The sequence below is a fragment of the Alosa sapidissima genome, chromosome 21 (genome assembly GCF_018492685.1).
Source record: "Alosa sapidissima isolate fAloSap1 chromosome 21, fAloSap1.pri, whole genome shotgun sequence".
Taxonomy (NCBI): Eukaryota; Metazoa; Chordata; class Actinopteri; order Clupeiformes; family Clupeidae; genus Alosa; species Alosa sapidissima.
This window is the reverse complement of record NC_055977.1, coordinates 6,602,257-6,616,292: the sequence shown is the minus strand read 5'-3', so window position 1 is coordinate 6,616,292 and position 14,036 is coordinate 6,602,257. Positions and strand designations below refer to the sequence as shown.

Genomic DNA, 14,036 nt, shown 5'->3' with positions numbered 1-14,036 from the left:
TTTATTTACATATCTGAATGAAAAAACATGAATTCTTTAACATTGCAATATATGTTTATTGCTCTTAAGATTCCAAAATAAAAGACTATACAAGTGCAAAGTAATGCATTCTTAGTCAGAGGTACAGTAGCATTCAATAAAGTTCAGTAGTGCATGTCTAATTGAGTTCCTGTCATTTTAAGACGTTCCTGTGGGAATCCTTTCAAATAACATTAACACAGTTAAAAGGCTGCTAATGTGTGGATGCAATTCGTAACGTAGTTAGTTCAAATAACGGTTCGTACTTCTCATTTGGACAAGCACTTCTGAGTCATGGAAAACACTTTTCCATTTACATCGGGATTTTGCAAACATTCAGAGTCAATAAAATGAGCCCTGCATGAGTAACGAATACAAGCAGCTGCAAGTAAGCATGCTAAACTTGACATCCAAACACTGTAACTTAACTTAGTTTAGTCTCCTCAATGTACTATGTTGTGATAAGACCTTAGCAGAGTTTACTTTAACTTTACTGCAGCAGTTTTGAACAAATTTGCACAGCATGGTCACGATGCTAAGCGGATTTAATAGCAATTTAGCCCACTGTGTTCTATGCAGTGCTTCTATGTGGTAACAACAATCCTTCAACAATCGTGAATATTTTGCACATGCAGAGGAGGAGCAGCGGGCTCTTTACGAGAGAGAGCGGGCGGGGCGAGGAAAGGCTGTGTGAGTAAAAAGTGCAGCTCAATGAAATTATTTTATCGTATCTTTAATTTAAATAGTAGACCTACAACATAGAACATCAATGTGTGGTGGCCGGTTTTGATTTCGTGGTGCCCAGCCAGATTAGTCAACGTATGGAAAACACTGAAGGTGTAAAATTAAAAATATTTAGCAGCACACGTTATGCTTGACGAATCGACGCTCATATTTTGCGTCGACGAATTTGATTACGTTGACGCGTTGTCCCAGCCCTACTGTGAATCTTTGTTTATTGTGCTATTTGACTGACTGCAATGTGATGACTCTTAGCTTTGACTACCAGACAGGCAGGCTACACTACTGTAGCTAGGTAACTGAAGCGTTCTGTTCACGGAGCGTCTGCTGCAACAATTAGTTTCCACTGTAATCTATCTATCCATCTAGGACCAGGAGATGACATGATATTGAAATAGGAGCAAACAGTGAGTCCCACTAAGTCAGATGTGGAACTCCATGACTTTTCCCTGACTTTTCCTGACAAAAAGAGAAATCAATTTCCATGGCCCACTACATAATGAATGGAACATTGAAATTACTTCAACGACCAAAGATTTCAGAGTAGTCGTGTAGCGTTCTAGAATGTTTGACTATTTTTTGCTAATAACCGGATAAACATCAATACTGTGTGGAAATATATTTGCATGAACTCAAGTTAAATTGCTACACAAAATTCCCCTGCTATTCCCTGACTTTGGGCCCAAAATGATAAAATTGCCTGACTTTCCATGTCTGGAATAGACTTTATAAAAAAATCCATGAAATGTCATGACCCCTGGGAACCCCCAGGAAATGACTACTGTCTCCTTCACTCTAGACTAACACTGCAAGAGGAATGCCGTGATAGCAGGTGGTGGGAGCCGAGAGAGACGTGTGCTACATGGGGCTGAAGAGAGACGTGTGCTACATGGGGCTGAGGTGAGCGTTTCCCCCTCACCTGGATTTGGAGTCGGTGGCGTTGACGATGGCTGGACCGAGTGTGTCGATGAGCATCTCCGCTGCCCCCTCATTATCATTTATACTGCAGAGAGAGAGAGAGATAGAGAGAAAGAAAGAAAGAAAGAAAGAAAGAAAGAAAGAAAGAAAGAAAGAGCATTCTGTAAACATGGAATGATTGCAGAGGCAATGTCCTTCACAGACCAGTGGAGGAGGCAGGTGAACCTTCCCCTGCACTCACCACAGACACATACAAAACACACACTCACTGACTCTCCCTCTCTCAGAAATAAAACACCATACTCTCTCTCTCACACACACACACACACGTGTAAAAGGGGACGATGTCTTACACGGCACAGTGCAGTGGACTGAAGGAGTTGCCCTCCATTTTGTGGAACACATCCTGCTCCAGTAGCATCTCCACACAAGTGTCATGGCCTGAGAAGAGGAGATGACGTTATTACACACACACACACAGTGGAGGGAGTTGAAAAAGCCAAAGGAAGGTGGGTATGTATGTATGTATGTATTGTATTGTATGCATCATACAATACATACCCACATAGAGACGTAGAAAAAGGTAGAACATAGAAATACACAGAAAGGAAGAATGCCAAAGAGAGTGTAGAGGAGAGGAGAAGAGGAGAGGAGGAGAGGAGGAGAGGAGGAGAAGAGTGGAGAGGAGGAGAAGAGTGTAGAGGAGAGGAGAAGAGTGGAGAGGAGGAGAAGAGTGGAGAGGAGGGGAGAAGACAGGAGAGGAAGAGAGGGGAGGAGAGGAGGGGAGGAGAGGAGAAGAGTGGAGAGGAGAGGAGGAGAGGAGAAGAGTGGAGAGGAGGAGAAGAGTGGAGAGGAGGAGGAGAGAGGAAAGGAGGGAGGGGAGGAGGGGAGAAGAAGACAGGAGAGGAGAAGGGAGGAGATACTTCTGGATAATGCACACATCTATTTTCTGTTATTTCACAAAATTCACCACCACAAAAAAAAGAAAATCAAAACGTCTCAAGTTGTACCGTTGTAGCAGGCCCAGTGCAGCGGCGTGTAGCCTCGGTTGTCCGTGACAACAGGGATGGCGTCCAGCGACTGTGCTGCCTGCAGGAGGCCCCCGAGCACGCCGATGTGGCCGCAGGACGCCGCCAGGTGCAGGGGAGTGCGCCCCCTACAGTCCCTGACCAGCAGAGTGGCGCTGTGCTGCAGCAACGCCTCCACGCACGCCTCGTGCCCCGTCACCGCCTGGACACACACACACGGAGACGGACACGGAGACACACACACGGAGACAGAGACACACACGGGGACGGACACACACACACACACACACACACAAACACAATGCTGTGTTACATCAGACAGAGATGTCAGACGGTCATGCAGTGATGCCCTAGGTTGTGGGCAGCTGCTCTCCTGCGAGGGCCTGTGTGCTCTGTGTGTGTGTGCCAGGGCCTGTGTGAGTGTGTGTGCCAGGGCCTGTGCGCTGTGTGAGTGTGTGTGTGTGTGTGTGTGTGTGTGTGTGTGTGTGTGTGTGTGTGTGCTGGACTCACCCCGCGGTGGAGGGCGGTCCTGCCCCACTTGTCCCGGGCCTCCACGTTGGCCCCTTTGCCGAGCAGCGAGTAGACGCAGTCCGTGTGGCCGCTCAGCACCGACAGCATCAGTGGCGTCCTGAGGACACCACACACAGACGGACACACGGTCAGTTGTCAACAAAACACGCCAAAGCACCACCTTTATACACACACACACAATCACCACAACAGTGACATCCTCAGACACACAAACACACAGAGAGACATACAGAAATAGACAAGCACAGACACACAGAGATACATATACACACACACAAACAGAAGGGCAGACTGACAGACCCAAACACACACACTTACTGTCCATTCCCATCCTGAATGTCGACAGCGGTCTGCAGATCAGCACTGCCGATGAGCAGACGTAGACACTCCGAGTGGCCATTCATGGCTGTAGACACACACACACACACACACACACACACAGAGAAGGGAGGGTCAGCCAGGGCAATGTTCAAAATAACAAAACTTATTTTCCCACTGCTTGAAAACAACAGTAAAGAGTATTTGATCTAGAACCTAGGGATGGGCAACTTTGATGATAGAGAGGGCCACAAATATATAATCATCGCTGTCAGAGGGCCAGATATGACTGTGCACTTCCATTAATGGGATATAGGAGAATTAAAGACTCTAGCAAGAACTAGCAGGCAGATCACTGACGTAAAAAGGCATGCAAAAACTAGCACAAACGACCAAAGCTTGCTAGCACGTTAGCTAGTGTCCTTTGGCAAGAACACCAAAAGCAGACATTTCTCAAATGCCTGCTCAGCCGCGATCCCATCTGTCCCGGGGCACAAACATGCTCAATAATGGGGGGGGGGGGGGGGGTGAAAAAAACACGAGATGTTCAACTTGTAGCACATTGTGTCCTCCTCAGACAAGCTGTGACTTGAGGAAGCACTCGCTCGCAGCGTTCACAGAGTTAATGAGAATTCGCTTCAGCTCAACGCCTCCGATTGGGGCAGGCGCTCGGATTGCAAACCACATCAGTGACTTGAACACCCACTGCATCAGTTCAATTCACAGCCGGGCTTCTAAGCTACCCTTTGTGTAAGGGCGTGTGGATGTGGGAGTGTGTGTTTAGGGATGGGATCAGATGGCTCCCAGACTGTCTATCTGTGTGTGTGTGTGTGTGTGTGTGTGTGTGTGTGTGTGTGTGTGTGTGTATGTGTGGATTAGCTCATTCCCAGTTACAGTGAAAACCATGTATTAAGCGCCATGGTGTCCTAAGGGAGTGGACACTAATGAGTATGACAAACATTTAATCCATCCCCTGGCAATCTAGTACAATAAACAAGCATTATCAGACACGTCTCCAGTAGGAAATGCAACCACTGGATCAATGTTTGCATGTTAGAGAGTTGTGGGTGAGTGGGACAGGTGTGTGTCAACCTGTGGGTGAGGGGGACAGGTGTGTGTGTGTGTGTGTGTGTGTGTGTGTGCCAACCTGTCGGTGAGGGGGACAGGTGTGTTTGTGTGGATATGTATACGTGTGTGTGTGTGTGTGTGTGTGTGTGTGTGTTAACCTGTGAGTGAGGGGGACAGGTGTGTTTGTGTGTACATATGTATACGTGTGTGTGTGTGTGTGTGTGTGTGTGTTTTAACCTGTGGGTGAGAGGGACAGGTGTGTGTGTACATATGTGTGTGTGTGTGTACATATGTATACGTGTGTGTGTGTGTGTGTGTGTGTGCATGCGCGCGCGTGTGTGTGTGTGTGTGTGTGTGTGTACCACTGCTTACCTGCTGCGTGGATGGGGGTCCTCTTCTGGGTGTAGTCCTTGACGAGGATGGAGGCGCCCTGGTTGATGAGGACGTCCACACACTCCACGTGGCCCTTGAGGGCAGCCAGCACCAGTGGCGTGTGACCCAGAGACGTGCGCACATCCAGGTCCAGCAGAGACTGGACCAGAACCTCCAGGGCCTGGTGGTGCCCGTGGTAGGCCTGAGATGGTGGAGGGTAACGGCACACACACACACACACACATACAGAGACGCACACACACAGACACACACACGGGCACACACACACACACACACACACACATTTGGAAACATGCATTAGTGAGATGTGGTGTAGTGAAGACAGATGAGCCACAGCATGCAGACACACTGAGAGGCACCAGAAGGGCTTGATTACATGTAAACAAAGCAATCTTGGTGTCGGCAATCTGCTCATAACCCCGTTTTTCCATTTCATCATGCTACCGCTATTTCTCAAATATGTCACGTGCTCTGTGTGACTGACAGAACAGTCTTCATCATGACATACGATGAGGATACAAAAAAATCAATAAAACTCATCACGTACAATAGATCATGTGTCATTAGTTAGTTAAAGCCATTTAGTGTTTTGTGGTGATTATAAAGCCATTTAGTTATTATTCCTTAAGTTTAGTTTAATTTCACTCTATCAGAGTGGTGGTGGATAAATCCACCTGGCGCCCAACCGTTACGCTACCACACTACCGCCACACAGTCTATACGTGGATTGAAGCAATGTGAGCATGTGACTGTTTCAGAGTGTGTTGGAGTCCGTTGTGTCGAGTCGCTATACTGACCGCTAAGTGCAGTGGGCTGATGGGAGCTCGGCCATCTGTGTCGTTCAGGATGTCCGTCCCTGATGTCTCCATCAGCTACACACACAGACAAAATACACACACATAATTCACATATATACCAACAAAACGACCTGAACACAATTGTAGGTTAGGACCAAGAAGGTCAACAAAAACTAGGCCAAAATGTTATGTGTTTAATACACAGAGGTCCTCTCATAAAAGTGAAATTACGCATTTCAATTATTATTGCACAGAGCATCTTTAAAAGTTTAGGTGTTTGTGGCGTTTGTGGCATTTCTCATTCTGACCACAAGGGGGCAGCCTAAGACCTGCAGGCTTCAGGCAGGCTGGCTTGGTTGGATTAGACTGACGCAATGAGCTGACCAGTGAGCCAGTATCCAGTTCTAATTAGCTACAGGACACCTCAATATGCAGACAGAATGCTGGACAGGCTTATAAAGAGGGACAGGGACACCAACAAGGAGAAGCATTTATATACAACTCTGGAAAAAATTAAGAGACCACTGCATTTCTCTGATGTCATCCTACGGTTTCTGAGTGACATTCAAATGAGTTAACGGTCATATTCAAAATAAGAAATCACTGCAAATTGTAATATGACCATTAACTCTCATTTGATTGTCACCCAGCAACCGTAGGATGACATCAGAAACATGTGCAGTGGTCTCTTAATTTTTTCCAGAGCTGTATTAAAATTAAAAAAAAACAAAGAGAAGAAAGCAAAACTCAGACTTACCACATCCAGTGGTGTTTCACTGGCAATCTGTAAGACACAAAGTACTTCAGTTAGACACATACTTACATACTGACTGACTGTCTGAAGTCTGTTGCCCACTCAAGTGCCTGGAGCTGGGTGGTGGACTAAACCCACATTCGCGGGTTGAGTCAGGCCGTTTCCCACAATTTTGGAGTGCTGTTTATGAATATTTTGTTTACCAAGTATCATTTTGCATTTTAGCATAATAACATGGGGCTCCCTCAGCCAGACTGGTATTGCAAGTGGACGGGTATTTAGCAGAAGCTTCTATCCAAAGCCATGTGGGCTGGAGAGAAACCCGGTTTGATCAGATGTCAAAATCACTGCTGCTCCACTAAAGACACAATAGGGGAACAATTGCCCCTGGAACTTGTTCTAGATACATTCATAGAACTGGGAGTAGTCCATGCAGTGATGGCTCCACACTGACCAGCTCAAGGCTCTATCTCCTTCTCTCACGCTCCATGTCTCTCTCCTTCTCTCACTCTCTTTGTCTCTCTCTCACCTTCTCTCACTCTCTATGTCTCTCTCTCTCCTTCTCACTCTCTGTCTCTCTCTCCTTCTCTCACTCTCTATGTCTCTCTCTCTCCTTCTCACTCTGTCTCTCTCTCCTTCTCTCACTCTCTGTCTCTCCTTCTCTCACTCTCTCTCCTTCTCTCACTGGCTCGATTCTGCTCTGTCTAACATGTAATGTGTATATTTTATTATCCGTCATGCTACTACTTTCGTGTGTGTGTGTCTGGGAGTAGTCCATGCAGTGATGGCTCCACACTGACCAGCTCAAGGCAGAGGCGGTGGCCGTAGGCGGAGGCGTAGTGCACTGCGTTGTAGCCCTGCTTGTCCCGGATCGCTGGGTTAGCGTCGTTCCGCAGCAGGTACTCCAGACATCTGCGTGAACAGGGCCAGAGGACACGATAAACGATAAACATGTCAACAATACAACATACACACACAGGTACAAAATCAATCTCAAAAAAAATTCTCTAACACGTATACAGGTCTAAAGGCCTATTCACACCAAGAACGATAACGATAACTATAACCATAACGATAAAAGCGTTCACACTGAACAACGATAAACAAAGTCTCTCCTTGTGTTAATGAATGTGACGGTTAAAATTCGATGGGTTCTGATTGGCTATTAGCTTTTTATCGTTCAGAAAATCGCTCTGAAAGTGATCCCCAACGATATTGTTCTTCATGTCGTTATCGTTATAGTTTGTGTGTGAACGTCGTCATTCATATTAACAAGAACGATATTTATTTATAGTTATCGTTCTTGGTGTGAATGGGCCTTAACTGTACAATGGGAGACGTTTACAATCAGTGGCAAGCACACCCACCCACCCACCCCAAGTCCTCATCCCACACACACACACACACACCCAAGTCCTCATCCCTGTACTCACTTCCCATCGGTGTCGGAGGCGGCAGCGTAGTGCAGTGGGGTGCAGCCCCGCTCGTCCAGGTCATTCACACTGGCCCCCGACCCCACCAGGGCAAACAGGCACTGATAATTACAGTTCGCCGCCGCATAGTGCAAGGGCGTCCTGAGAAAACACACACACAGAAAATGCATTGTTAATTACTTTTACATTTGTACATTATAGCACATCATGTTAGCCGCTACATGATGCAGGGGCGTCGTCATGCGACGACGACGATGACACACACACACAGACACAGCATTGTTGATTACTGTAATGTTCGCACATTATAGCATATCATATCATGATAGCCGCTGCATTATGCAGGGCCATCCTAAGTTAAGAGGAGCCAGACATGTGAGGCCTTTAAGAGGCCCCCACGCACACAAGCTTGCAGCACAACACCTCATGTGAGGCCTTTAAGTGGCCCCCACACACACAAGCTTGCAGCACAACACCTCATGTGAGGCCTTTAAGAGGCCCCATCGCACACAAGCTTGCAGCACAACACCCCATGTGAGGCCTTTAAGAGGCCCCCACGCAGACAAGCTTGCAGCACAACACCTCATTTGAGGCCTTTAAGAGGCCCCCACGCACACAAGCTTGCAGCACAACACTTCATGGAGCCAGACATGTGAGGCCTTTAAGAGGCCCCCACACGCACTTGCAGCACAACACTTCATGTTTGCACATTTATACTGGTTATTCATGACGACTGAATAGCCTTGGCCAAATAAAAAACAAACAAACAAACAAACAAAAAGTAACCAACACGTACCTCCCAAATCGGTCCTTCCTGTTGAAGTCTGCTCCGGTGTTGAGCAGGAGATTTAAACACTCCAGGTTCCTGTGGGCCGAGGAGAGGAGAGGAAGAGAGGAAGAGAGGGATCACACAGAGTAACAAGAGAAAAGAGAGAAAGGAAGGCAGTGGTTAAATAGATGTGCATGAATGAATGAGTGTGTGTGTGTCTCTCTCTCTCTCTCTCTGATGGCTGGGGGAGTGGGCGGAGGCGTTCAGCCGGCACAAGCGCCACATTGAGCAGAGGGACTTCTGGGAAAGGATGGATCGGAGCTGACGGATGACTCACCCCCCTGCTGCCGCAGCGTGTAAACACGTCCTCCCAAAGTCGTCAGGGGTGTCGATGTCAAAGTCTGAGCAAAAAGACATTAAGACATTAACTATCTCTCCCTTTATGTAACAAAATACAGCCCTAATAATTAAGACAAAGTGTTTTAATTACATCATTAGCCCCTGAAGGGGACATTAGTGCATAATTTCCTTGTGCTACAAAATTTGATTTGCATACATAAATACTTCACAAGTACTGAAACATTACATTTACATTACATTTGTTGAACACTGCAACAATATAAAATGTAATGTAGGGAGAATCTGAAATGTTATTCCTCACTTCATTTGATTGATCTAGAAGCGCATTTAAAGGACACTGATTTAAAACAGTTTGGAGCAATTAAAGAACGTTCCGCATGGCAGGTGACCCCAGAAGGGTAGGAAAAGAACCCTGAAGGTGTGTTCAAAACAGGCAAACCAAGGATTGTGATTGGCTGTGAAAAGACTTTCGTTATCTTTTGGATTGTGATTGGCTGTGAATAGTCTTTCGCCATCCTTTGGATTGTGATCGGCTGTGAGTCGGCAGCAGTCGGCTGTACTGTATACGGTCGCTGGGGCAACACTTACGCTTTAAATCAAAACAATTAGCAACATTCTCACACACACACAAATCTGATTTATTGTTATACCGTAATTTCCCAACTATTAGCCGCGGCTTATACAGTGATTTTGCAAAATGTCTTCAGCAATGAGGTTAATACATGGGGGCAGTTAAAGGCGACTATGCACCCTTAAAAGACGACTCAAACACAGATCTGGCTTCAGTCCAGCACCAGAGGGTCATGGCCGAATTTATTACAAGAGTCAGCTGTCAACTAGAGCTCCTCTAGGCTTCCACGAAAGTGGCTATTTTACAGGTCCATTTTAAGCCATAGGGAAGTCCAAGAGGGAGGCAAGGTTGTGGTACTACATTTCCCATGAGACATCACTACTCACTGGATGACAGGAGCTTCCTGCAGCAGTCGGAGAAGCCGCTGAGCGCTGCCAGGTGCAGGGGGAACATGCCGTGAATGCCCCGCCTACACAGGGGAACGAATGACAGAAAAATCAACCAATGAGAGTTTGTTATCAGACACACCCTTCATATCAAATGTCAAGACAGCATATTTGTGGTTCCCACGCTGCCATGTATTCTTCAAAGGTTCCCACACTTCCAGGACAAAATGTGCATACATACAAGCGTCCATATGTGCGCATTCATAGCCATGTGTGTGTCTGTATGTGCATGTGTTTATAAGATGCATATCAACCCAAGGGGGCACCTAAATCAAGTTCTAATTGTAGCAATATATAAAGGCATTAAATCTATGGGCAGTTTGCTGGATCAGGGGGCAGTTTGAGGGTCAGTGCAGTAACAAGGCACTGGAGTGACATACTGACCAAGCATTTTTCACCGTGAGTGAAAGTGACCGATCGTTACAGTTCTCCAGCCCTGACTGTGTGTAACCCAACGGCAGCTGCAAGCCTGGCGCTTGTGTATCGCTAAAGAAGGGGCGCCTGGCCCGAAACGTCCGTGGGGTGATTTAAAAAAAAAAAAAAGCTTTCAAAAAGAAATGTGAGTGCCATCCTTTATTCATAACATTTACATTGAGACTCAGGAGGACTTAGTATAGTATAGTATAGTATAGTCTTTTGATCCCGTGAGGGAAATTGGGTCTCTGCATTTATCCCAATCCGTGAATTAGTGAAACACACTCAGCACACAGTGAACACACAGTGAAGTGAAGCACACAGTAATCTTGGCGCAGTGAGCTGCCTGCAACAACAGCGGCACTCGGGGAGCAGTGAGGGGTTAGGGGCCTTGCTCAAGGGCACTTCAGCCGTGCCTACTGGTCGGGGTTCGAACCGGCAACCCTCCGGTTACAAGTCCGAAGCGCTAACCAGTAGGCCATGGCTGCCCCAATTTAGCACCCCGTTGAGATTACACTAAGGTGTTGAACGCATTAGTCCGGTTATTTACAGGGCAAATCAGGGGGTCCGGGACCTGCTCCTCAATGTCCAACAGGACGACTCGAGTCCTAAACCGCTTTGGGTGCCTTGATAATAACAGTGCTGTATATAAATGCACGTTGTTGTGGTTGCGGACTCACTTGGCGGTGTCGGCGCCGTTGGTGATGAGCGTGTTGATGAGCAGCTCGTGGCCGTAGCGAGCAGCGATGTGCAGCGGAGAGTTTCCGTTCTTGTCTTCACAGTCAATTTCCGCCCCTGCAAAATAACACCCACAAAAACAATAATAAAGGCAAGCGATATCATTGGTGACGCTAATTAGATAGCATGGCATCTTTAAAACAAAAAGGTCCATTGCTCTTGTAATCACATTAAAATAGTCAATAATAAAGTTAGCTTTTCAACAATTTTCTACACACTGGGTATCCATTTAACCCATTTAAGAGAACAGATGACAAGAGCCAGGCTCCTAGTCTGAATAAAACAGATGCAAAAGTACAATATCAGACATTCTGGCCACACATTCCGTATTGACAGAGACAAAATTCTGCCTAATCAGGAATCGGTGCATCATCAAAATGAGTCTGAGACCATTATTTTAAGTTGAAAGAAATACATGGTTTTGCTTTAAGTAACCAGGCCATGATTCCAAGCTGGCAAGCCTAGGTACGGTAACTCAGAGGACGTTGTAAACCTGATAATGGAATAGGGAGCTCAAAACTGAAAGCCAAAGGGCTCTTCTATTGGGAGGTTTACCACTTCCTCTGGGTTAACTTACCCAGATCTGTCACTTAAACCCCTACTTGGAATACACCCCAGATGTCAATAATAACCAGGAACTGTGGTGGATTCTGGGATTCTATAACAAACAAATGGGAACATCTGTGGGACCAATGAGAAAGGAGAGATGGCATATGAGGGCGGGACTCACCGCTTTGAATGACAGCCTGAGATCGCGAGAACCGGCCATGGATGGCAGCCATGTGGAGAGGGGTTTTACCATCTTTGCTCTGGGGAAAAGAACAAGGGAGAGAAGAGAACAAGAGAAGAGAAGAGAAGAAGAGAAGGGAATAGAAAATAAGAGAAGAGAAGAATAGAAGAAAAGAGAAAATAAGAGAAGAATAGAAGAGAAGAGAAGAAAAGAGATGAGAAAAGGAGAGAATAGAATAGAATAAAAGAGGAGAGAAAACAGATAGTGGACAGAAGAGTGAAGAGAATATACATCAGTAATGACAGTGAGAAGATGAAGATACTAAAGGACGATACAGCAAGGTTGGTGCTCTACAGTGTGTAGGTGTTGTACAGTACAGAGCGCAAGTGAGGCTCATCTTGATTAAGCCAGCCCTGGGGAACAAACAGAAGATTAAGACACGCGCTGCCTAACATCGCCCTGGCAACAAAACTACAACACAATCTGTGAAAGTGTGCAAACAACTAATTAGCTTTGCATTAACTCCCAAACAAACACTGCATCAAGACCTTAATGTCTTGAGGCTTCTGGCACTTATATATGTGACTTATATATGTGAGTACTTATATACCAGAGCACGAACAGGCAGAGGTGTGTGTGGGTTTGGTCTGCACATGTAAGCTAAGAAGGAGCAAAACACTAAGGGAATCTCACATACACACACACTGCCCATCTATGATATATGAATATAATGTGTGGGATCTCAACACACACACACACACACACACACACACACACAGCTTCCCAGAACAGCTTTTTCCCCAAAGCCTATTTCTCTCACCCCTCCCACTCCATCCTCTCCTCATCTCTCTCTCCATCCATCCATCCATCCTCTCATCATCTCTCTCTCCATCCATCCATCCATCCTCTCCTCATCTCTCTCTCCATCCATCCATCCATCCATCCTCTTCATCCCCCTCTTCCTCTCTCCCCTGCCCTCTTCATCCCTCTCTTCCTCTCTCCCCTGCCCTCTTCATCTCTCTCTCCATCCATCCATCCATCCTCTTCATCCCCCTCTTCATCCCTCTCTCCCCTGCCCTCTTCTCCCTAAATGGATCCTTATGTCCCCTGCTTTGCAGCCATAGCAGTCATTCATTAATAAGAAAGAGAGTCCGATGCCAAAGTGCTGCACTGTCTCGTAAGCACACTTAAGCAGGGCACTCTCTAGTCTCTGCCCCCCATAAAACTCCTGCGGCAGCTACTCCGAGCTCCTCTGCTGCCATGTGCCCCCGTGCAAAACAGAGGCTTATGAGCCCTGGAGTTGAGAGCAGCCAAGCTGTGATCAGCACTATTTGTCACAGTCACTGTAATGATGGGATGTAATGGATATAAAAGTACATAAACGATATGAGTGATATTAATGATGTAATTCATGTTCTATCTTAAGACGTTTCACAGACTTGACTTATAGAACAGTGAGAGCGACGATGCAGTAAAGCTCAGGAAGCCCCTCTGGTTGAAAGGAAACAATTGAGATTCATGCTGTCTATCACGACTATTAAGTGGGATTGATGATGAAATGAGTGAGATTTAATTACTCTTTCTGCTGTTAAAGAATGTTTTTGTTTTGTATGTATGCTGCTGCTGAGACCTTGAATTTCCCCTGGGAAATAAAGTATCTATCTCAATAAAATCAATAAAGTATCTATCTATCTATCTATCTATCTATCTATCTCTAGATAAAAGAAACAGCAGACAACATTCTTCTCCCTCCCCCCCCCCAAACACACACACACACACACACACACACACACCATAGACCAAGGCTACATTTACACTGGCAGGCTTTGATGCACAGTCCAGATTTTTATATATGTCCGATTTTTTGGACTGCCTGTTTACGTCTACGTTTCAGAGTGAAAGCAAACACACAGACGGCAATGCAAATGCACAAAATAACACAAGCTTGCATTGCACCGTTCTGCCACTTGTGCATGTAAAAATAACACTTTTGAGGGAGCTTGCATTTA

At 46.1% G+C, this 14,036-nt stretch overlaps 1 protein-coding gene across 4 annotated transcripts in view; it reads right to left on the bottom strand.

The window, feature by feature from the left end:
* Window positions 1-14,036, bottom strand: part of LOC121695996 (serine/threonine-protein phosphatase 6 regulatory ankyrin repeat subunit A) — a 44,669-nt gene that overhangs the window by 3,634 nt on the left and 26,999 nt on the right. For all 4 annotated transcript variants that reach the window (XM_042077267.1, XM_042077266.1, XM_042077265.1 and 1 more), the window contains 15 exons: window positions 12,028-12,106; window positions 11,240-11,354; window positions 10,086-10,168; window positions 9,106-9,169; window positions 8,796-8,864; window positions 8,000-8,140; window positions 7,367-7,478; window positions 6,570-6,596; window positions 5,813-5,887; window positions 4,995-5,196; window positions 3,555-3,642; window positions 3,216-3,333; window positions 2,688-2,907; window positions 2,031-2,118; window positions 1,679-1,762 (listed from right to left, as the gene is read on the bottom strand). In XM_042077267.1, the coding sequence (XP_041933201.1) occupies window positions 1,679-1,762; window positions 2,031-2,118; window positions 2,688-2,907; window positions 3,216-3,333; window positions 3,555-3,642; window positions 4,995-5,196; window positions 5,813-5,887; window positions 6,570-6,596; window positions 7,367-7,478; window positions 8,000-8,140; window positions 8,796-8,864; window positions 9,106-9,169; window positions 10,086-10,168; window positions 11,240-11,354; window positions 12,028-12,106 (1,565 nt within the window). The remainder of the gene's footprint in view (window positions 1-1,678; window positions 1,763-2,030; window positions 2,119-2,687; window positions 2,908-3,215; window positions 3,334-3,554; window positions 3,643-4,994; window positions 5,197-5,812; window positions 5,888-6,569; window positions 6,597-7,366; window positions 7,479-7,999; window positions 8,141-8,795; window positions 8,865-9,105; window positions 9,170-10,085; window positions 10,169-11,239; window positions 11,355-12,027; window positions 12,107-14,036) is intronic.